The sequence below is a fragment of the Danio rerio genome, chromosome 19, assembly GCF_049306965.1.
Source record: "Danio rerio strain Tuebingen ecotype United States chromosome 19, GRCz12tu, whole genome shotgun sequence".
In the NCBI taxonomy this organism is placed as follows: domain Eukaryota; kingdom Metazoa; phylum Chordata; class Actinopteri; order Cypriniformes; family Danionidae; genus Danio; species Danio rerio.
This window is the reverse complement of record NC_133194.1, coordinates 19,117,985-19,141,110: the sequence shown is the minus strand read 5'-3', so window position 1 is coordinate 19,141,110 and position 23,126 is coordinate 19,117,985. Positions and strand designations below refer to the sequence as shown.

At 39.3% G+C, this 23,126-nt stretch overlaps 1 protein-coding gene across 6 annotated transcripts in view; it reads left to right on the top strand.

Annotated features, from left to right (window-relative positions):
• ints8 (integrator complex subunit 8) overlaps positions 1-23,126 on the top strand; it is a 158,559-nt gene that overhangs the window by 27,874 nt on the left and 107,559 nt on the right. For all 6 annotated transcript variants that reach the window (XR_012394574.1, XR_012394572.1, XM_073930818.1 and 3 more), the window contains exon 10: positions 16,480-16,580. Coding sequence is in view for 4 of the 6 variants with exons in the window: in XM_073930818.1 (XP_073786919.1) it covers positions 16,480-16,580 (101 nt within the window). In the remaining 2 variants the exon portion in view is untranslated. The remainder of the gene's footprint in view (positions 1-16,479; positions 16,581-23,126) is intronic.

The window sequence follows — 23,126 nt, the reverse complement described above, 5'->3', positions numbered from 1 at the left end:
AGTTTGGTTAGGATGACTCTAGCGAGAGTTGAGGCTCTATTAGGTACCTTTGTGAGTTGGAGCCTTGTGGGGAGTTGCTTGGGGGTTGGTTAGAGCCTGTTGTGCTTCTTTGAGGTGGTATTTACTGAGGCGTATGTAAGATTTAAAAGCTTCAGAAGACCAGCGACCAAGGGTCTGGATCTGATTGTGTGAGAGCCCGTTAGAGGCTGCTGTAGTGGCTGCGCCAATCCTGAATGAGTGGCTGGAAAAAGGCTCTGGGGAAAAACCTGATAGGCGAAGAATTTCTTTAAGGTGTTTTTGGAACCAGAATCGAGATACTGGACGGTTAGCGTCGTCAGTAAAAAGCGGGGCCGTAGGGTTAGCTTCTTGAGATTTTCTTAGATTAAGATAGGCTAGGAGGGTTTGGAATGGGCGAGTAGGAGAAGGTATGTCGAAAATGAGGATAGAGTGTCCTTTCTGGGTTTGATCTGTTTTGCTTTGTTTGATAAGGAAAGAGATGGTTTACTTATCTTGCAAAGCTAGATCTGAGATGGTGGGGTGGAGTAGAGGGTTAAATTTAGATGTAACTGTTAATTCGGAACATCTAAGAAACCCAAAAAATCCTAGATTAAACATAGCATCTAAGGTGCGGGCTGTATGGGAGGAAATATACCCTTTGCGAAGGGTGTAGATGCATGAGGTAAGGATTTTTAGTGTGATGGGTTGTCTGGCATCAGGGCTGGTGGGGTGGTTTTTCTGAATACCCTTGATAAGAAGGGAGGTTTGCGAATTTGTGATGGCGTCGGAAGGAGACCCATGGATTAATTTGTGAAAGAACTGGATCCCGCTAAGGTAGCTCTTTATTGAACTGGCTTGTAGGTGATTTGCGGTGTGAAGGTGGGATATAAAGGAAGTGATAGAGAGGAGAGAAAAATCAGGGAAAGGAAGTTGGTGTAGAATATGGAATTGTTTGAACGAATTCCATGCTGTGAGGTATGCATTGAGGGTTCTAGGAGCTATTGCTTGCAGGATGAGAGATAGAGAAGTTTGGTGAAGATTATGAAGTGGGTGGTTTATGGCAATATCGTTTCTGAATACGGAGGTACAGGCGTTGGCTGAGGGTCTGCTTCTGGGGCCAGTTGCCAGAATTTCTGTAGAGAGAAGCGAGAGAGAGAGTCAGCAATTTGGTTTTTGCAACCAGGTACATGTTCAGCAATCATGATAAATTGTTTTTTAGCAGATATCCAGATAAGGCGTCTTAAAAATGGCATAAGTGCTTGGGAGTGGGAGCGCCTTTTGTTGATGCAATGCACTGTGGCTTCATTATCGCAGTGAATGAGAATGCTAAAAGTAGACCATTCGTCCCCCCACAAGATGGCTGCTGCGACAATGGGGTAGAGTTCGAATAGGGCTGAAGAACATTGGTCTTTTGGAATGGAATTGAATTGGGGTGGCCATGTTGAGGAAAACCAGTGTCCTTTGTAGTAGCCGCCGAAACCAATAGAGGGGGCAGCGTATGTGTATAGGTTAATGTCGATGGGGGAAGTTGTTAAGTCGCTATAGAAAAAGGAACAGCCGTTCCATTGCTTAAGGAAAGAGATCCATAAGCAGAGTTCATCGCGACTTGGTTTAGAGAGAATAATTATTTCTTCTAAACCTTGAACTGTGGTGGATAGTTGAAGGAGGTGTGAAATAAAGGGGCGGCCCTGTGGAATGATGCGCATAGCGAAATTTAGATGGCCGAGAATTGATAGGAGTTCTCGTTTTGTGCACATCTGTTTTTCGAGGAAGATTTGGGATAGAGAAATGATCCGATCGATCTTCTCTTTGGGAAGAGATGCTTGAAATTTGTGCGAGTCTAGATTAATGCCCAGAAATTCGATTGAAGTACTGGGACCTGAAGTTTTTTCCTCTGCTAGAGGAATTCCGAGATCAGCGAAAACTTGTTGGGTGATCGCTAGGTGTTTGGCTGGAGGAGATGACGGGGGAGAAATAATGAGAAAATCGTCTAGAAGGTGGATGAGGTATGGAATTCCCTAATTATTGGATAGAATCCAGCATAATGCTTCTGACATCATGTCAAATATTTTTGGGCTGCTTTTGCATCCGAAGGTTAGTCGGACTGCAAAATAGAATTGGTTGCGCCAATAAATGCCAAAAAGGTGCCAGAAGTCTGGGTGGATTGGCATGATTTTAAAGGCAGAAGAGATGTCTACTTTGGCTAGCCAGGCGTTGTGGCCGGCTATCTTAATAAGAGAGATTGCTTGATCGATGTTGTGATAGTTGAGCGTATATTCTTCTAGTGGAATCGTGCTGTTAATGCTAGGGAAGGAGGAATTGTGTGGGGACGAAAGGTCGACTATGAGGCGTTTTTTGCCGGAAAATTTTCGAGTTGCGACACCAATAGGGCTAATGCGTGAAATATTGAATGGAGGAGCCTTAAAAGGTCCGATCATAAATTTGTTGTCGATTTCTTTTTTTAATAAGATAATCGACTGTTTCGGGTTCGGAGGTCGCAGACTGCAGGTTAGGACAGATTAAATTAAGAGAAGGGAGAGCTGCAACACCTGGGTGGAATCCGTGGGTTAGACCTGCAATGAGAAAATCAGAAAAGTTAGTATCAGGGTGAGACTTTAGTTCCCGAGCAAGGTTAGAAATATTCACAGGAGTCGACAAATAATTTTTTGATTTTTTATTATTAGCACTTAGGATTTGGCAGATTATCTTGGCGTGTATCTTGGCGCCACAGTAGGAGCACAGGTGAAGGTATCTGCATGGCATCCTATGACATCTACCCATGTTGAAGTTTTGGCAGATGTCACGGCTAGGAAGGGAGGGTTTAGTAGGGATAGAAAAAATAGAAGAAATGTTACGACTGGAAGGGTTAGGATTGTAGCTGGTAGATTTAGAAGGAGGCTGAGTTGGATCAGGAAGAGGGTTAACTAAAGGACAGGAGGTAGTGGGGTGCAGACAGGAGCGACAGACAGCACAGGTTAGATTGCGGCAACCCAAAAATACCCTGTTGTGGAGCTCAGTGTCCAAAGCCCCCCAGTAGGGACACTGATTCCACTGGGTAACGCGCAGAGCGCATTTAGCAGAGAATAGCTTGTGGTAAGTGAAAAAGTGGGTGCCCCCATAGGATAGCGCGAGCTCGGCAATAATGGCCATGTAATTATTAAGCTCGCGTCTCCTATGGGGATATACTGAACAAATTATGTTGGTGAATCTTGAAAAGGCTATGCAAAATTCGGCTAAGGTTAGGGTGCGGGACTGATTATTAACTGAAGATTTGAGGGATACTGAAAATTCGCCGCAATCAACCTGGCGTTCTGCCGCAGGGGGTGCTATAGGTGAGAGGAGTGAAATGAGGTCAATATCCGCACCTGAGAGGATTAAGTTGCGGGCTGAATTAGAGATGGGTGGAGGTTCCATAGCTAGAGCGTTATTCGGCGGTGGGAGGGGCGTGGCAGATGACAGAGTGAAAGGGGGGCGTGTAGAAGAAACTTGATTAGGAATAGAAAAGGAGCAGGTAGGGTTAGAATTAGAGTGAGCGAGGGGAAGTGAAGAAGAAAAAGATGGAATATTGATTGGAGGATTTTGAGATGCAAAAGGCAGGTTTTGGGAGGAAGGGGGGGAGCGGAAGAGGAGGGGGGGGGGAAAGAAGAGGATTGATTTGGAGGAAGAGCAGGGGGAGCAGAAATAGCAGGATGAAACTGAGCATTGGAGGTAGAAGGGAGATGAGGGCTAATGAGAGAGCTAGAGGGGGCGGGGGGCCAGGAGAAGGGGGTAGAAAGAGTTAGAGGGAGAGGGAGAGAGGCTGAGTTCTCTTGAATGGAGTCCTGCTGTGGGAGAATGAGTGACGTCATCGGAGGAGGCTGGGTTTCCTGGTGTTGCGATCTTGCGTGGGAGTGGCTTGCTGTGTGTTTTTGTTTTGACTTCTTCTTTCCTGGTTGTGAACGGGAGGCTTGCGGGTATGGAGTGAATCGAATCGGATTTTCCTGAGCGGCTGATCTTGGAGGAGGACTTGCAGAGGGAAGGGAGTCCGATGTTGCGTTTTTGTAAAGTTAAAGTGAAGATAAAGTGAACTGAAAACTTAGACTATTTATGGTGCCTTAAGGCTCATATGATTGGAAGATTAGTGATTAGCAAATGCGAGACTGGACGTGATAAATCATAAGCACGTGATCCTCTCGAAATTAGTTTATGAATAAACTTCACTTAGTTTAGCTCAGTTCAGTGTGGTTTAATAATCACTACTTAGAATCCAAACACTGAAGAGCAAATCCATTGATTGGAGAGGGAGGGGGAGAGGGAGAGGTGACGTGACGAGTCGTGCTCCAAATTTCCGGTTTCGACTCAACAGAAGGAAGACATGGTTAATATGAACGAGAGGTCTGCATTACAGCTGAAGATCTTTGCCCGAACCCGGTAAGACCCAAAAAAATCCAAATCCCTGCATTAAAATCCATCCCTGCAAAGGTGAAACAAATGATGACGAGGTAGTAAAAAAAGCGAATTTTGACGGCAGTCAAGTCAGTCATTAGTTCAGAAGAAACAGTCATTCCAGCCAGGTATTTTGGCGGTCGCACATACACTGCGTATTACAATAGAGCCCTAAACCGTGTAAGGCTTGAAACTTACGCTGCTATTCTGAACCAATAGTCGGAAACAGAAAGCAGTTGAAGGATGGTGTGTTTAAATCCATTATTTATCTGACTCCATTGTAATTAATCTGACTCCATTAAAATTGTTATCATCATTGATAAAGAGAAAGAATCTCTACGTCTTAAAGCAGGCAAAGTTGTTTATTAAGTTACATGTTTAAATATACGGACATTAGAATGAAACAAACTAACATACTGTATAAAGAAATTAGCTGTAACATATGCACTGCTGAGCAACAAAGACAGTGAAACTGCCTTTGTTAGCATATGAGGCTACGCACCAGTGTGCGGGAGATGCAGAGTAAAAGCCATTCTCCCAGATCAACAGTTACCTTTCCCTATTATACCCTGAGCAAAGCATTGTCAAACATGAGTTAAAACCAACCCCCAAAACCAGCTGAACATGAGAACAAAGTTGAAGAGATGAAGTGGGGGAGAAGTACATTAACATACTCTCCTTAGGCCATGACCCAACAATAGTAAATATATTGTAGATTGAAACACAATTAATCGATGTCTCTGTTGATTTCATCACTACAACACTGAAGTCATAAACTGTCAAATGACACCAAACATGACAAAGCTATCTGAAAGAAGAACACAAGCAGATGAATTGTTTATGGCGAAGAGCACATGGTTACTGTAAGCAAATGGCAGAGATTTGTATCGGAGCTGTGAGGAACTCTGCCTCACCAGGAGGACCCATCCCATGCTTGGAATGTCTCAGTAGTCCTTCATTAGCATAGAAGGAAATATATATCATATTTTCTCAGCTTACAAACCCCTCTCAGGTCCATTAGACCTCAGAAATTATAAAAGGTCCACATGTGACCTCAAATAAAACTGAGTAGAGTAATCCAGTGTCTTCTTTGGGAGAGTAGTGCAGACTGATGATGATCATTGTCAACGACGCTCAGAAGATATACACACAGAACACCTTTTCCTGTCAGGTGTAGGCATAGTCAGATGATCACATGGGGACACTTGTCAGGAATTCTTGTCTGGATCCTAATGTCCATTTCACAAGATGTATGTCCGTCTCTGGCTTAGCAAGCCAAGTAATCTCTGTTATCTGTGGGATTTAGTATATCTTGTGGAGGGTATCTTCAATTCTCCAGTGTTTGTGTTCCTTGTGGAAGCCTTTACCTTCATGCACGGAAAACAATTTGCAAAGGAGAGCAACCCATGAAAACTGAAAGAGGCATTCATTGAAGATGTATAACTGGTGACAGAACAGCAAAAGAATAACCATGGCAATGAGAAGAAAAAACATATCTGCAAAACTGGCATTTGTCATAAAGTTTATATGGCAATATAAGCATGTAGTAGTTCAAATATCAGCATTTCAAATGAAAACTCAATGTCCGAAGACAAAATAAATGACATATAATGTAATGTTTGCTCAGAATATAATGAAGGGAAAGTAACAACATGATAGGGATTATAATCTTTCTGGTGTTTAGAAAGAAAGCAAATAAAAATAAAATAAAAACAATTTGGTTGATTGTGAAGTGGCCAAATTAAATCGGTTTATGTTAAAAAGATAAAGTATATGCTTTAATATACAGGATTTAAGAGTAAGTAAAAAAAGTTGTGAAAAACAAGACAAATAAATGAGACCTTTGGAAAGATTGAAATACAGTAATATATGTTGATTCCAAACCCCTCTCTGATAGTAGGAGCACCAACAATATAAATTACTATGGTGTAAAAACAAAAATGGGACTTTTAATGTTTTTGGAAAAATTTACGTGTCTTTGAAAAAGTCCACCTGTAATGAATTCAAACCCCTCTCTGATAGTAGGAGCATCATCTAAAAAACATAAAAGACACCGTTAATGTTTCTGAAAATATTTGTCTTTATCAAAAGTTTGGTTGATTTCAGGACTTGCTTTTATAGTAAGAGTATAATATAATGTGATCAAATTCAGAAATTTCAAAAAATTGCCTTGGTGATGACTTAACTGTAAAAATAACAAGTGATCTAAAAAGGTTAAAATGTCTCAAATGGAAATACCATGAAAGTCCATTCAGTTATTGAAAACAAAAATTGCTGTGAGAGCATAAAAAGATTCAAAAAGGTAAAAAGCAAAATGGTTTAGATCAGGGGTCTCAAACTCGCGGCCCGCGGGCCATTTGCGGCCCTCAGTGCAATATTTTGTGGCCCGCGCCGACCACTGTACACTGACAGAATCAGCGGAGTGGGGAGAGAGAGCGCTCCCCGCTCCGCTGATTCTATCCGTACACAGCGGTCACTGGCATTTCCCGCCCGCCGTGTAAACAAAGGGGCGGGGATGCCGGTGACGTCACCACGCACCCCGCCCCTTTGTTAGACGCTGTGATGGGCGGGAAGTGTTAGGAGGGAACTCGCGTCGGCCAGAACCAAGGTAAGCTGTTCCCGCCCCTGCCTGCCACTTAGCTACCTATCTGCAGCCTGCCACCTACCTAGCTACAGCCTGCATCTTATATATATTATAGGTAGATACAGACTGGTACAGACTGATGTGACTGGAGTGGGGTGGGGGTGTTTTATTTATACATATATACGCCTTTTTTTTAAGTGAGGGCAGGCACGTGCACACATAGGGCTCAACCTGTGCAATGCACATGCCCTTTTTAGTCTTGGTTAGAAAGTGCCCTTCCAAAATGATCAAAAGTGCCCCCGCAACGCGGCACACCTTCGGTCCCGCCCTTCAGTAGGCGCGCGACAACACAGCTCTTGAGTACGCGCGCAACAACACAGCTGATCAGTACGCGCGCGATAACACCGCCCTTCAGTACGCGCGCGATAACACCGCCCTTCAGTACGCGCGCATCCACTCTGCAGTGGGTGAGGGAATGGAAGTTTTGAGTGAGTTCCCCCAAGCCATACTGAGGGTCTCAACTGCTTCCGCTCTAAAGCCAAATGTGGTTCAGATTTGTGAGAAGAAGCGCTGTCAAGTCTCTGGCAGCAAGGAGTAGGCAAAAGATGCCATGTTCAGAAGAACTGTTCATAATCTTCACTCAATGTTCTATTAATGTTCAGGACACTTCATGTTCAGAAGAAATAATTAAAACTGTTAATAATGACATTTGAGGACTTTTTTTTTGTGAAATACCTTATGCGGCCCAGCCTCACCCAGACTTTGCTTCCTGCGGCCTCCAGGTAAATTGAGTTTGAGACTCCTGGTTTAGATGAACAAAAAGTGAATGGAATTTTTCCTTATTGGAAAGCACACAGCTGATGTAGGGCTTTCCAATATGAAAATATTTTAGTTAAAAAGAAGAGTTTAATTTGACTATGTGTAGAGAGACAAATGGTATTGTTTATGTGATTGTATTTAACTGTGTGAATGTGTTGGTGTGACCATGCTCCGACCAAAGGTAACAAAAGTTACTATTGACAATTGTGATGCAAATTTGGTCCTGTTGTTTTAACAGGAAGCCCTTGAAATGTAAGATGGGGTTGTGATCTGGCTCAAAGATCCACACCTTGGTTTGTTATTAGAGCATGGTAAAAAGGACAAGTGCATTGATACTGAATCCTGCTGGAAGGAAAGCATTTTTATGTTTATGCAATTGTAAATAACACTGTAGCCAGATGGCAAGTTTTGTGCTCCTGTTTTATGGTTCAGCTGCAGCTATATAGAAAATAGCAGAGGGGTCCACTTATAGGAGACAATCAAATCCAACATTAACACAGTTCACTAGATATTGTTTAACAATTCTAGTAGTCTATGTATACATGTAGTAGTACAAACAACTATTGTGTGTTTATGAGGAAGGCTGCATGTTTAACACAATCACAGATTTGAAAATGCAAAAAGGATCAGTGCAGTCAGGGTGTAATATTATTAGGTTATTTCTATTGAGCTGTTAGCCCACTAGCAAATGACGCTAATAGCTGGAGACCTTGCATAGCCATATTTGTCAACTCAGTAATAGTTTTACTTGAAGTTGAATTTTGGCTGTTTCTAGAGTGTTGTTCTGTTTCCTTAGATTGAGACTGTCTACGTCTCAGGAAATAGGGCGGAGGTCTGCCTCTGTTCAGAGACCAACACTTATGTTCAGTGTGGCCCATTTTTAAACAGGAACAACAGAATCGATCTTGTTTCTTGCAAGGTATTTTGCTAGATTGTCTAATAGCTTTAACATCTTCATGACACCCTGATGCTGCTAATTCACTATGCATTTGTCTGCGTGACACGACCTTTGTTCCCCAGTTCACAATGTTTTCAAATGTATTTTGTGGTGGACTAGCACCAGCCATGAGTGCTTTCTGAATGTGGGGCCCTGCATGTTCAATCAGTAATCCCAAAAGAATTGGATTGTTGCGTGTAACATCATCTATGCCAGAATATTCTTCGAATAGTTCAAACAAATTTTTTTTTTTTAAGTTTTATGATGATCACATCTTCCATGCATTTGGATATGTATCCCGTCACAGATTCAGTGTATTCCGTTATATTAACGTGCTTGTTGGAAGTGGCAGCCTCCCTAAAAACAGCCCAATCTGTGCCGTCAAAATAGTCTTGAAGGGCTAAAGTGGCCCCCTCTGGCCAGGTTCTGATCTGCTTCACAGATGCCTTGTTCCTCACTAACAGTGGCCTGTAAGATGGCATAAGTATAACAGAAAGATGGTCTGAGTTACCCAGATGGGGTGGGGAACAGCTCTGTATGCCCGTTTGATGTTTGAGTAGACCTGGTCCAGAAAGTTTTCTCCCCTGGTTGCAATGTCCACATATTTATAAAAGTGTGGGAGTACTGTCTTTAGTTTGGCCTAATTAAAATCGCCAGCGATTATACAGGCAGAGTCCGGGTTTTGAGTCCTTCATTGAGCTCACAGATTGATACAATGTAGCAAGTGCATCTTTTGTATTCGCACTAGACGGTATATACACGGCTGTAATAGTCACGGCTAAAAATTCTCTTGGCAAGTATACTGGACGACATTTAACTGTTAAAAATTTTATGTCTTCAGAACAGTGACTTCGAAGAACTTAAACATTAGTCCACCAGTTGTTATTGATGTAGATTGCCACACCAACACCTGGTAGCTTACCAGTGAGTGCGTGACTTCTGTCCGCTCTGAATGTTGTTAGTCCGTCCACCTGAATAGTGTTATCTGGAACTCTGTAATTAAGCCATGTCTCGGTGAGGACGATGGCATTGCAATCTTTCACCTTTCTTTATGTAATTAGGTCCAATCTGAGATAGTCCATTTTGTTTTCTAGTGAGCGAACGTTAGAAAGCAGAATCGCGGGAAGTGCAGGTCTATATGGTTTAGCTTTTAGCCTTGCGCTAATACCCCCTCGACTCCCTCGCTTGCTCGGTCTAGCACACCGCTTGCGACGAATGCTAGGTCCCTCCCACCGCTAATGTCGCCTTGAGCGTCAGCCGGCATTGGGAGGGGAGACCGCTGCTTTGCAGGCCTCTGGGTCTTGCTGGCGTTAGATGCCTAGCTCGTTGAAAATTTTGTAATCCAAAGCAAACATTATTCTAGACAAATCGTTTGAAAAGTTTGTGTTTCGTAGACCAAGTAGTAGGTTTTTGTTGTTGTCTTTTTTCATACATGACTTAGACGATTCAGGCGACATTTAACATAAAACGCACACCGTTAGTCAGAGCCGGAGTAGCCGATGCCGTACCGGGCGCCGCCATTGGGTCTAGTGATTTCAAACTGAGAGCAAAAGTCAGCAACTGTAAGTATTTAAAAAACAACCAATTTATTAACTGTTAGTTGTATAAATGTGAAGCTTTTTCATAAGAATATATAAAAAAGAATTAAAGAATAAATATTAAGACCCTAAAAAAATACATTAATTGAATAAACAAAAATATATTTTTTAAAGTGCAAAATACTAATTTAGGGTCACTTCAGTCATTTATTTTTTACCATTATCAAATGGTAGAAACAGCTGAGAGCAGGAACATAAGAATATATATGTATATATTGTTAATTGAACAACTGCTAAAGGTTGAGTGTCCAAAGTTTCAATTTCATAAACACAGCTTTTTGATAAATTTTTGTTCCAGTTTCGAGCTGAAAAATATCTTTAACACTGGGGAGTGGAAATAAGGAGTTATTACAAGTTATTGTTATGTTAATAAAAATGTGCAGTATAGTTAGTACAAACCTTTACATGATAAAATCTATTTAATCTGTGTTTGTATCATAAGATTATGGCTGTGTCAATGTTCACAAACAAAACATTATTAATTTTATAATAATATATATTGCGCAAATTATCTTTAACATAAATATACTTGCAGTAGATGGATTGAAACACCTTTTCTCCACAGCACATAAAATAATGTGACTTTTAAGAATAATTTTATTTAGCAAAATTCATTTTATTTGCATAATATATTGCACAGATTCCACCCTACTTCACCCTAGACAGAACTGCAAACTCGTGCAAAGCTGACACTGTTTTTAGGGCACTTTATCTTTCTGGGCTTTTTAAGGAAGAGTTAAACATGGGAATGCCTCTAATAAAATTTTTCTTCTGCCCGAAAGTAATACCATTCTTTCTTTTAAATTGTAATGGCCATCAGCAACAAAATAATTTTTTATTCGTATTTTACAGACAGTTAAAACAAAAAAAGTGTTTAGCATTTAACACCTTTTACATGACACTGTTTCTTTTTAGTGTGTTCACCTAAAAAAAAAAAAAAAAAAAACTAAAAAATAAGAAATCCACTATTCACTCCTACTATCCTTGTGCACCAGTGACAGGTCAAATCTGCTCCCTCTCCCTCCCTCTCTAGTCTTGGTGCTGCTGAGAGATTGAGATGCACCGGCCAAAGTTTGCATATAAACTAATGCAAAAATGCAGCTAAAGAAAGCAGAATTCGTGACATGTTAGGCGATTTAGAAATCATGGCTGAATGCATTTTTTAAGTCCCAAATAGAGGACATGTCTGGGAAAAAGAGGATCTATTGTCACCCTAAATAATGAGCTGGATCAGTCTATTTAGTAAAAGGCTTTTCTTCTCCGCGTGTCCTCACGCTCTTCTTAAAGCTACTAACAAAGTCAGAACAGGTGTCCAGCGCGTCTCTGTGGGTTTGCAGCAGAAGAGCATGCGGAGTATTCTCACGCACACAGAACCGGTGTGTGGAAAGCGCTGGTGTTGAATTGGGTATCACATTGTATGCACCATGCCATGCCATGACCGAATTGAGGCTTGCACGATGTGCAGTACGTCACCATTGCGTCGACTTGCGTTGCTTAGCAGCGTATACAAAACAATGTAAAGATCGCTTGACGTGAGGTAAATAAACCAGTAATGTTAGAGATATGCCGTTGTTGATAGCGTCAGCGTGTGCAACCGTCACAATAGATTTCTATCGTAATACACCTTAACTTAGAGTGAAGAGCATGTTAAATCTTAAAGAGACTTTGCGAGCAAGCAGTGTTGTGATCACGTGGGCTTTGCACGCTGGCTCTGGATGCTGCTGGATAGAATAGCTGTAACAGAGTTTAGAGCACCTCGGATTAGTTTTTTGGACAGATATCGGACCTACTTTCAATATGAATATCGGATCGGGACATCCTTAATTAGCCTGCTTGTTCACTTAAATCCTCGTATGATCACTGGACTTTTTATTGTTTTTTTTTTTCTTTTTCAAAATACAGACAACTAAACAGTTGATTTATAAGGCTTTTGCATTTATTCTATTTATTATTGCACGTACACTATAGAAAATTTAGCCTACCCAATTCACCTGTACCGCTTGTCTTTGGGCTGTGGGGGAAACAGGAACACCCGGAGGAAACCCACGCAAAGGCAGGGAGAACATGCAAACTCCACACAGAAACACCAACTGACCCAGCCTAGGCTCGAACCAAGGACCTTCTTGCTGTGAGGCGACAGCACTACCTACTGTGCCACTGCGTCTCCCTTTTGCATTTATCATTTTTGATATCAAATATTGTTTGAATAGTTTATGCCTGGTCTTGCAATACTATTAAATGGAGTCGGGTCCGGATTGCAGGGGTGTCAAAATGAAATGTTTCTTTCAGTGCACTGCGATGCAGATGCAAACAATTTGGTATCTGTTCAGTAACAATCATAACCGGTAATTATGTACTGATGTCATTTATCTCATATGCGCCATGCCGCCTTACTTACTATAGCGAGGGAGGCGAGCGCGAGTATTTACAACACTCCAACTACTTAAAAACGTAGAAGCTGTGCACAATTTCACTGACACTTACAACAGAAGCCCCTATTTCACTGCGATTGAGAGAGTAAACTCTATTTCTCTCTCTCTTCTTGTTTGTTTTAATGTGTGGAAATGAGAGTGTGATGCTGTGTGTCGCTGTCTGTCTGTTTGTCTCTGTGTGTGTGTTTGTTTGTGTGTGTGCGTGCGTGCGTGCGTGCGTGTGAATGAGAGAGCGTTTTGCTGTGTGTCGCTTGCTTGGTGCTGTGTCTCTATGTATGTGTTTTTACAAATATAATCCAAATATAAAACTGCAGGGGTGATAGCATTCCGGCACCACGCCGGATTTCCGGCGTACTGTGGCTGCGGGGAAAAAAAAAATCAGGTTCACGGATATTGATCTGTCATTTCTCTAGATTTACAGAATTCACTCACTGCTGAAAGCGCCGGATTGGTTTTTATTAAGTGCCATTTTGTGTGCTCGTGAATCATCTTTTGAGTGTAGACGCCATGTAAATAAAAGATTAATATTGTAATTTAGAGAGCTTTATAAATTATAACGGATCTTTGTGAGATCTCTATGAACTAAGATTAGTGACGCTTTTTAGTGATAATAAGAGGAGCGTGCTTTGCACTTTCCAGGCTATAATCCATTCAGAATTTGTATGAAACTTTCGTTTTCGGCACATATACGCTGATATGTTTTGGGAATGACATCTGCATATTTACGCTGGGTTTATTCTCGAAATAACGGTGAAGCAATAGACGAGACAAAAATATATTTCCCCCTTCTCCTTAAACAACTTAGTGTTTCAGCTATGAAATAGTTCAGTTTTGTATGTAGCCTAATGGCAAAGTGTTTATAGTTTCGTTTTTTATTCAGCTTATTTAGAAAAACGTTTGGAGCATTTTTTATTCGTTAAAAATAAGTTTTTTTTTACGTACAGCGCCCAGCGGTAGACCATCATTGTCTGTTTGATCAGTTTGCCTTCTCAGATCATCACGACTCGCCTAAAATAAAAGATATAAAACAGTTCAAGTATAAAACAATGGTAGCTTAAACGTTAAAGAATGTGTGCTTTTAGGCGCATAGTTTGCTTATAAAAAGCTTGCAGGACATCGAGGCGCCAGAGCAATCACTTGCATTTTTTCAGTGGGAGCAATTTAAAGTTATCCGTCATTTTTGCTCACAAAGTACGAGTAATACATCAAAAAACGTTACAGCGTTTTTATAAAATAAAGAAAACCAAAATTATGCACTTTCTGTCGTCTGGTTTTTGAACAGGAGCGCTTAACAAAATGAAGCAAAATGTATATGCCTCACAGACATAATAAATATATTTATAGAAAGCTTTAAATTATTACTTAACGAAATAAAACAAATCGAAAAAAAAAAAAAACTCCTTCATGTAATGCGTAAAGATGAATTTCTCTCTAAAGGCGAGTCCAAGAGGAGATTGCCAGTCAGGATCTTTGTGACACTGACTCAGAATAAGTTTATTAATAAATAATAGTGATGTGACGTTGTGGGCCGAGGCTTCGAAGCATGTATCAAAAAAACGATACATCTCGCAGTGAAGCAGTGTACCGGAGCTTGATTCGTTTTGCCATCATCACGTGATCAGTGACGTCCGAAGCTTCATTTTCGCCTTTACCCACGTGACTGCTTCGAATTTTATTTCAAAGGTTTAAACACCCTCATAGTAAAGTGTATAGCAAGAGAATTGGCGTCTATTACATACATTTGTTTCAAAGCACTGCACCAGTCCCACACACCAGTAATTAAACTAAACTACAATAGTATTTTTTAGTAAAAAGGTTTTGAACAATACTAAAGAGTGTTAGCGTATTTTTTTACGACTATCTTTAAAGAAAACCACCGCATATGGTGGTATTGTGTTTAAAACTACAGTAATTGAGTAATTTGTTTATATTGCTGTTGTTGTATTACTACATGAATGAGTTGGTCAGTTGTAAACATTTGACATAATGGCAACACAGTGCTTTCCCACACTTTCACCAGAAGAGGTCCTCATCGAGCTCTGATTTAGAAAGCTTCGAGTAACGAACCTTTTTCCGATACAGTTAAGTCGAGCGCTTCACTGGTTCAGAAAGCTTCATTTCACCATCACTAATAAATAATTAAGATATGTCCTTACTCTTTCCTCGACACATTCATTGTTATTTGTTTTTGCCGGTGCTTGGGGCGAGTTTTAGCTTATTGTGTGCGCTTGAACGCGGATTCACAGTAGCAGTTTTAACATGGAGTGACACGACATCTGACGTACAGATGACACTGGCACATGCCACTGAGTGTAGTGACACTTCCGGTGGCACGTCCGGTTTTCCACTGTCATGTGTCACTCGCTAGTGGCATGTGTAGTGACCTGTGTCACTCAGAGTGTCGCGGTGCATGTCACTGCAGTGACATCGACACCCGGCGAAGCTTATGACATTAATTAACACGAGCAAAACCATATTTAATCATTACGCGACTTTTAACCTAATTTATCGCGTCGCAAGTTAGTTTATTTGCTGAGCTACTCCACGATGTTTTAATTTAAACGCATTTATTTTATGTGTTCGTAGTCATACTTCCGTACGTAATATAGTCATTTGACAGTACATGTCAGTCAAATTTATTGTGGCATGCTTATGTATGGGAGGGGTTACACTTATCTGTTTTACTGTATATTGTTGCATCCTGGCAGTTCCTTTGTTCCCTACAATATGGACTTCTCTATGTTTTTAATTCATTCATTTATTTTATTATTTAACTTATTTTCATTTTAAGGTATTTTAAATAATATCCTTTAAAAAGTTATAATAAAATGCATGTTGAAAACTCATAACATATATGCATGTAAGATAACAGGTGTCATTTGCCTAATGATTTTTAAATATTAAAGCAAAGAGACTTAAAGATTAATGTGCTTATAACGTGCTTATACTGACACCTACTGGCACATGTCACAAGATCACTGACACTGGCATGTGTCACTGACATTACTGGCATGTGACTAAAAAGAGCCACTTGACAATAATGATGATTAGGGTTACACATAGGCTGTTAATATATTTGGGCCCAGGGGCCCACAAGTTATGTGTTAAAAGTGCGTTGCATACATAGTACCCCCACCCCTACTCACCTCAGGGGCAAGGAAAAAAAGTTCAGGCTCAGGAATTTTTTCCACTATCAGCCCTGAAACTGTGTATGGAAAGCATCGTCGATACACCGAGATATCGAATTGAACCGAATCGATGGCATAATAATCGCAACCAAACTGTGAGACCAGTGTAGGTTCACACCTCTTCCGGATTGAAACCAGAGTCTAGCCTTTGAGAAGCCCTGATGTATAAAGTCAATAATATGACCTAATACTGTGACTAATGGCTACTTATTCCAAGTTGCCATTAATGAGAAAGTACTTCAAAAAAATTTAATTAACTGTTAATTTACTCACCCCTTTTGCCAGCAAAAATATAGGTGACCTTTTTTCCACTATGATTTTAAAAGACAATTTTGTAAGCTAGAAGCAGCAAATCATGGCTACTTACTGGTGGTAACACTTTTTACTAGATTTATTTCTTGCTCACTAAGATTGTATGGTTGGTGCAATATAAGATTTAAGTTATGTGATTTTAAAGTGTATTTGTGTAAACAATCTGTTTTCTGTTTCCATGCTGTAGGCACTGATTGAGGAGTTCATCTGCGACAATGTTACACTTAGTCTTCCCAACAGCTTCAGACATTCAATTCAACTAGAGCTGATGCACAAGCTTCAACAAGGGTAAGACATGGCTTGTTCTTTTTGTGTGTATTTTTATATAAAAGTTGCATGTTTTTGAATTTTAGTCAGATAACTAGAGATAAAATATCAGTATGATATAGTTGTATAACAGGACTGCTGTGATTTTGACTGTAGCAAAATGCATAAGCACAGCTGTTTTGATATCCATATTGCACTTCTACAAGTGTAGTTGCTTTTGTACAAATTACAAAAGTGTGAGGGGAAAAAAAAACAAAATGATTACAGTGTCTCAAAGACTATTTGTGTGAGGAACTACTATGTACCATGGATTCAAATTTCTATTTGATATTGAAAACCTAATTTAATTAGAAAATGACGTTTTTAAAACTAGATAAGTAATCTTCATAGACAAACTTTATGATGGCTTGAGAGCCTAGTTTGGAAGTTTGAACTAGTTTTAAAGTTTAAACAATTGTAGTAGTTAAGTTTTTTATTAGAGTATGCAAAAAGGTACATAAATTGGGATCATACAAATACAAAGAAACATCAACAAAAATGACAAAAAAAAACAAATCCTTTATTTAATCATCATGATGCTGTCAGTCGTGCGACTGATATCGCGTTCATCATTGCTAAAGAGCATACATTCACTGAGATGAAACTAATATTGCAGCTCATAAAAAGACCATTATTGCTATTAAGATGACGTATGCAAAAAATAAGTTATATGTCTATATCATCTGTGCAATATCAGACACCACCTGTGAGAACAGCCCAGTTATTATTGTTAATTCAGTTTAGTGCTGGGCGATATGGCAAAAAAAAATTATCACGATAATTTTTTTCATATCAGTCGATATCGATATTTATCTCGATAACTGTAAAATCTTTATATCTATCAATTATATAAGATTTTCAGCATGCCAATGGCTTTGTGCAGCTGATTTAAAGGGCCATGAAACCCCCTCGTTTCAGCAGGGTGTTTTCACACCTCTACTTTGGAAAAAGTCAGAAAAGTGGGCGTGTACAGCTCTGTTTTGGGGGAGTGTCTGAGGAACTAAAGTGGGAGGGTGTGGGAGTGTCTATTTGGGCATGCGCGAGTTTCAGTCAAAATACTCACACACAGGAGAAAGTGATGGTGTTCAACCCATTTGGTCCCATTCGACATCTATAGTCGAATTATTTGCCAAATTATTAACTGGTTGACTTTAACTGCAGTTTGGCTGTTTCATTCAAGGAATTCATTCATGCCCCTCGCGACAAACGAGATATTTGATTCGAGGATCTGCTCTAAGCGTGTATTTTTCATGCAATGTTTGATACCCCACGGCGAATGAGAGAAAAAAACCTCAGCATTTTCCAGAAACTTAGATGCACACAGCAGGTAGCGTCAGAAAGCCGCTTGTGTTATTCCGGTCACAAAATGCGGTAAAAACCCTACACGAGGTTAAAGTTTGGTTGTGGTCCTAACATGTTTGCACTCGGTGAAATAATTAACTTAGTTCGATACGAACAAACTGAATAAACAAAGAGCACTGGTCGCTCACTTACCAAATCTGTAGAGACAGGACAATCCCCAGCAACTACTTAGAGCCGCGTCTTTATGAAGAGAATACTACAAGCGAATCCGATCTCAGAGTTTGCAGATGAGAACAGCTCTCAGGTAAACAATAATCCTCCTTAGACACGTAAGTTATTGTTGTTGAGCGTCGGGTACACAATCCACAATCCACACACAATCCACAATCCACACATGATCCAGATGAGCTCTCACAGAGAGAAAATGAAAACGAAACTTAACGGCAGCAAACTATAAAAGCAACACTTCACGCTTGTTTTGCCAACACAACGTGGCGTCTATGTCGTGTAAACACAATAATGAATATAAATGAAGTTGCACAATAGAGCGTGCTGATTGGTTTGTACCAAGCCTTACTCATGCATTAATGCATCGCACTGTAAGACGTAATAAGACTCACTCTGGCACAGATGCCCAGTCTGCACGCTGGAATACATGCTATTATGTCATGACCATGACGCAGCTTCAAAAATTCGTTTCAAACAGGAAGTACGAATTTGCTTGAAATAACGTAAAAACAACCAATTTACACTTTTTAGTGAAATATAGGTGTCCTAATAGTGTTTTTAGCAGTGTGGGACACATATACGACTGTCAACAGCTCAAAAATGTGTTTTGGGTTTTTCGTGACCCTTTAACACATTTAGTGAAATGTTTTAGCTGTCTGACAATATAAATAATAAAATAATAGACAAAAGAACAATCTTTATTCAGCATTTACTGTTCAAGTTTTCAACAACCAAAGACATTACCTACAAGTTATTGAATATTATTGTAAAAAAAAAAACGGTTTGGAACAATGTGAGTTAAAGGTCACATAATTTTCAGTTTTGGATGAACTCTCCTTTTAATGGGGAGTATGGTGAATTTAGAGTGAAATATACTTTAATGTATTCATCTATTGATTGTTGATAACGCTTTTATCGATAGACCTTATCGATGACTAATTAAGCATGGACATGCAAAGGTTTAGTTATGCTTTGCGCTGTGAGACGCGTCCACACAGTACATCATCAAGTGTGTGCAGTTTACTTATGCTGTCACTCTCTTGACATCCCATATTGCGGGATGCATAAACACTTGTTATGCGCATATCTCCGATAGATCCGCATGTGTTTTAACTAAATTTGACTGACAGACTAGCACGAATAGGTCTATGCAGACTCTCAATTTACAAATCGCGCATCACAACGAAAACATGCGGGGAGCCAGCCGGAGAGCCTCTCCATTTACACAGCGTGCTTCTAAACTCCACCCAAGTTTATTCTTCCGAGGTAACCCAAGAAATCTATCAGTGCAGCGAAAAGACTGTCCAGTTCATGCTGCTCAGACCGCCCTTACTTAATGAATTAAAATGAAACCGTGAAAATAGTTTAATGAACTGTTTTGGCGCTAAAGCATATAGCGGGCTTGTGTTTAAGCCCTTCGCCTCAGATGTTATTTGTTCCTCTTGTTTATGCTGTAGATAACTGACCAACAAAATATACATCAAAATTAAGTTACACATTATACAAAACGAAATTTGTTACAACAAGATACATTTTCAAGGAAATATGTTTATATTTATTTAGTTCGTGTCACCCTTAAACAACTGCGGATGGATGATGCTTCGCTCCGTGGAAAAAAATGGATTTAATTAATGATCCAATGCTGTTGTAAACGTCTGTCATATATTTGCTGCATTTTTAATATGTCATTATTTTAAAGATTATGTCTTGAGCATCTGATTTTTCCTCTGTGATTATGTCCTTTAAATAAAGGCTGGTTCTTTTACCGTCAAAGAGGGACAATAGTGGTATTACAGATTTCAAAACAAATATCTTAATATTAAAAAAGGAAACATAAGCTTGACATCAAAAGATCCTATTATTGTCATAACAAATAAATGATGCAGCCTGTAGTTTACAGCAAGCATCAAGAGTTCATTGAGATGTGATTGAGATTGTGTCCTCTGTCATGTCTTGCGTCTGTCTTTTCGAGCATTTTTTCTCGTTAGGCACGGCTTATGAGTAAAGTAGCTCATGTAGTCTAGTGACGTTTCTTGTCAACAATGTCTGTGATTCTTACCTTTTTTACCTTATTTCTTTCTTACTCATTTAAGTGCAACTAACACTGTATGGCTGTAAACTTGTACGGCATGCGGCATCTGGAAGGGCATGAAGTGAAATGTTTGCGCAACGTTACGCATAGTGCGTATATATTATCGAGCAATTATCGAACTGTCATTTTCTTTTTTTCGAAAAATTTTATATAGTTATAATTATCGATATCGAATTATCGCCCAGCCCTAATTCAGTTCATCTTAATCTCGTCAAGCAGTGCGTGCAGGGCCGGTGAGCGCATGCTGTTTTTTGTTTATTTGTTAGTTGTGATTAGAGTGTTATATAATAAAATCTGTTAATATGAAACGTGTAGTAACGGTGCTCATAATTTTTGGTGGGTGCAACTAACTTTTGTCTGGTGCGCTTACATTTTTGAAGTTATGATCACCGGTGCTACCAAGAAAAAAAGGTTAATTTCGAGCCCTGTTAGACCTAAATCGGTAGTGGAAATTTCGAGTTTTAAGAAAATATTAAATGTAATAGAGCCCCGTTACATTATTTCTTCATAAGGCAGTTTCAGTCAGATAATTTCTGCTTTCAGATCCACTAAAATGGCAGGTGACAGTCAATTCAAGCAGATCTGTGCTGTCTGAAGAAAAGGTGGACACTCATCTTCCTGAAAAAAAAAAAAAAGTAAAAATAGATCGAAACTGAGCTCCTTATGAAAACTAAATTGTTCTTTTCTTTTTATTTGTTTAACTACAACAATATTACATTTATTTTTTATAGTAAACTTTTTGGTTTTGAGTATAAAGAAGGATTTGTTTTATTTGCTGCTAAGCAGAAACCCCAGAAGTATAGCTCTATCACTGTTAATAGATGATTTTGTTAGGTTTAATACATAAAAAAAAATTTAAATCAGAGAAATCCTCTGGCTTTTTTCCTCTATTTTATTTTATTTTTTTGCTGTATCGAAAACATACCGAACCGTGACACCACTGTTTTCTGACTATAGACTAGTCAGAAAAACTATTCTCTTCAGTGCAGCCATCTTAACTAAGTAAACTAAAATTAAATAAATAACTGCAGTGTAGACAAGTGAAAGTTCTTCTTTAAAAACACCATAATATCCACATTCTCTGGTGAGAGGCTTGATCTCTGTGCAGACACAGACGCTCATTTTTGATTATCTGTTTCATTTAGATAGATAGGATACCGTTTAAATTAATGAAAAAATATACATATAATGAGTTTGTAAAGGGTTTTTCCATGACATATTCACCAATAAAATACATTGCAGTTGTGTCTAATACTAATGTTATGGTTGTAGCCGGCTATATGTTTGCCTCTCGATCTCTCTCTCTCTCCCGCTCACTCCATGCCAGTCATTTATGTAGGTCTGCCTTCATGACAGCTGATGCCTGTCATTTTTGTGGATCCGCCTTCATGACAGCTGATTGGTCCGGAAACCTATCTATTATCATTTGGCGACGTAGCGCGGGAATATCATTTGGCGACGTAGCACGGGAATATAAAAAGCATGTCAGGAAGAGCGGGAGAGATCGCTTTTTCCTTTGATCTCGTTTTCCGTGTATTTTTCTGACATGATTATGATTTTCGTTGTTTTTGCTTAACTTTTTTCTGGGCAAAATTTTTTTAGCATTACTTTTGCCCACTTTAAGAAATTTTGTGAGGTTTGTACATTTTTATTTCAATTGATTTGTATGTTATTTTTTGGCTCGGCTCCTTTTCGACAATATTGAGCTATATCTCCTCACTCTCACTCTCACTCTTCTCAGTGTAAGGTGGATAGGGAAGATGTCATACGATTTCCATTTTGCCAACACGTAAAAAATGTATTTTTAAAGACATAAGGTAAGAGGTGAAGGTCATCTTTGTATTTATTTATTTTATTCTACAGTTCAGAATAGGGAAGAATATGGCGCACCGCGCTGAAGACTTTTTTTCTTTTTATCAGTTTTTAACGAGATAAGGGTTTATTCATGAGTTAGAATTTTGTTATATTTCTTTCTTTTGTTTGGCTTCACTATCATCCCCTAGCTTGAGTTTAACAAATTTTTGTTTGATACTTTGTTTGAATTTGCTACTTTATTATATTATTTTTATTAATTTAAATATTTCTCTTTTTTTGTATGTATTTGGGGATTATTCTGGTTTCACTTTTGTGCATTAAATCACTTTTGTTGGCAGTTCTTTTGCTTACTTTCTCACATTGTGAAATTACCTCACTTTTTAAATGTTTTTCCTTATAAGTTTCGTGAAACAGTTAAGACAGATCTACGACACGAATTCCATTCCTGTAATCTACTGGAAAACCAAAATGTTCCCTCAAAGATGACTTAAATGTGTCTGGGGGATCTGCAATCTCAGTACTATGTAAAGCAGCCATCCTGCGTACAGTAGTAACGAGTGTGATGCTCACTCAAGTCATATGACATGCACTAAAAAGAATATAATATTTAGAACAAAAGCTCATCATTACTAAAACAATTTAACCACATGTGATAATAAAGATGTGTTTAAATTGGTTCAATTAGTTAGAGACAAGTGACGTCAACCTTAACAATGGGCAGCAGGGTTTTCGCGATACGTATTGTGGTTGGTATGTCTCGATATTTCTGTTCGGTTTTAATATCGTTACACCCCTAGTGGTTGCTAAGATGTTGCTAGGGAGTTCTGAGTGATTGCTAGGCGGTTGCTATGGTGTTGCTAGGGTGTTCTGAGCGGTTGAAAAGGCATTGCTAGAAAGTTGTTAGGGTGTTCTAAGTTGTTGCTAAGGCATTGCTAGGCAGTTGTTAGGGTGTTCTAAGTGATTGCTAAATCATTGTTAGCGTGTTCATTGGTTGCTAAGGCATTGCTATGCGGTTGCTAGTATGCGGTGCTTAATCTTGATTTGACCCCACACATGATCTTAATTTAGCTTTTTTACGATTCATCCAATTA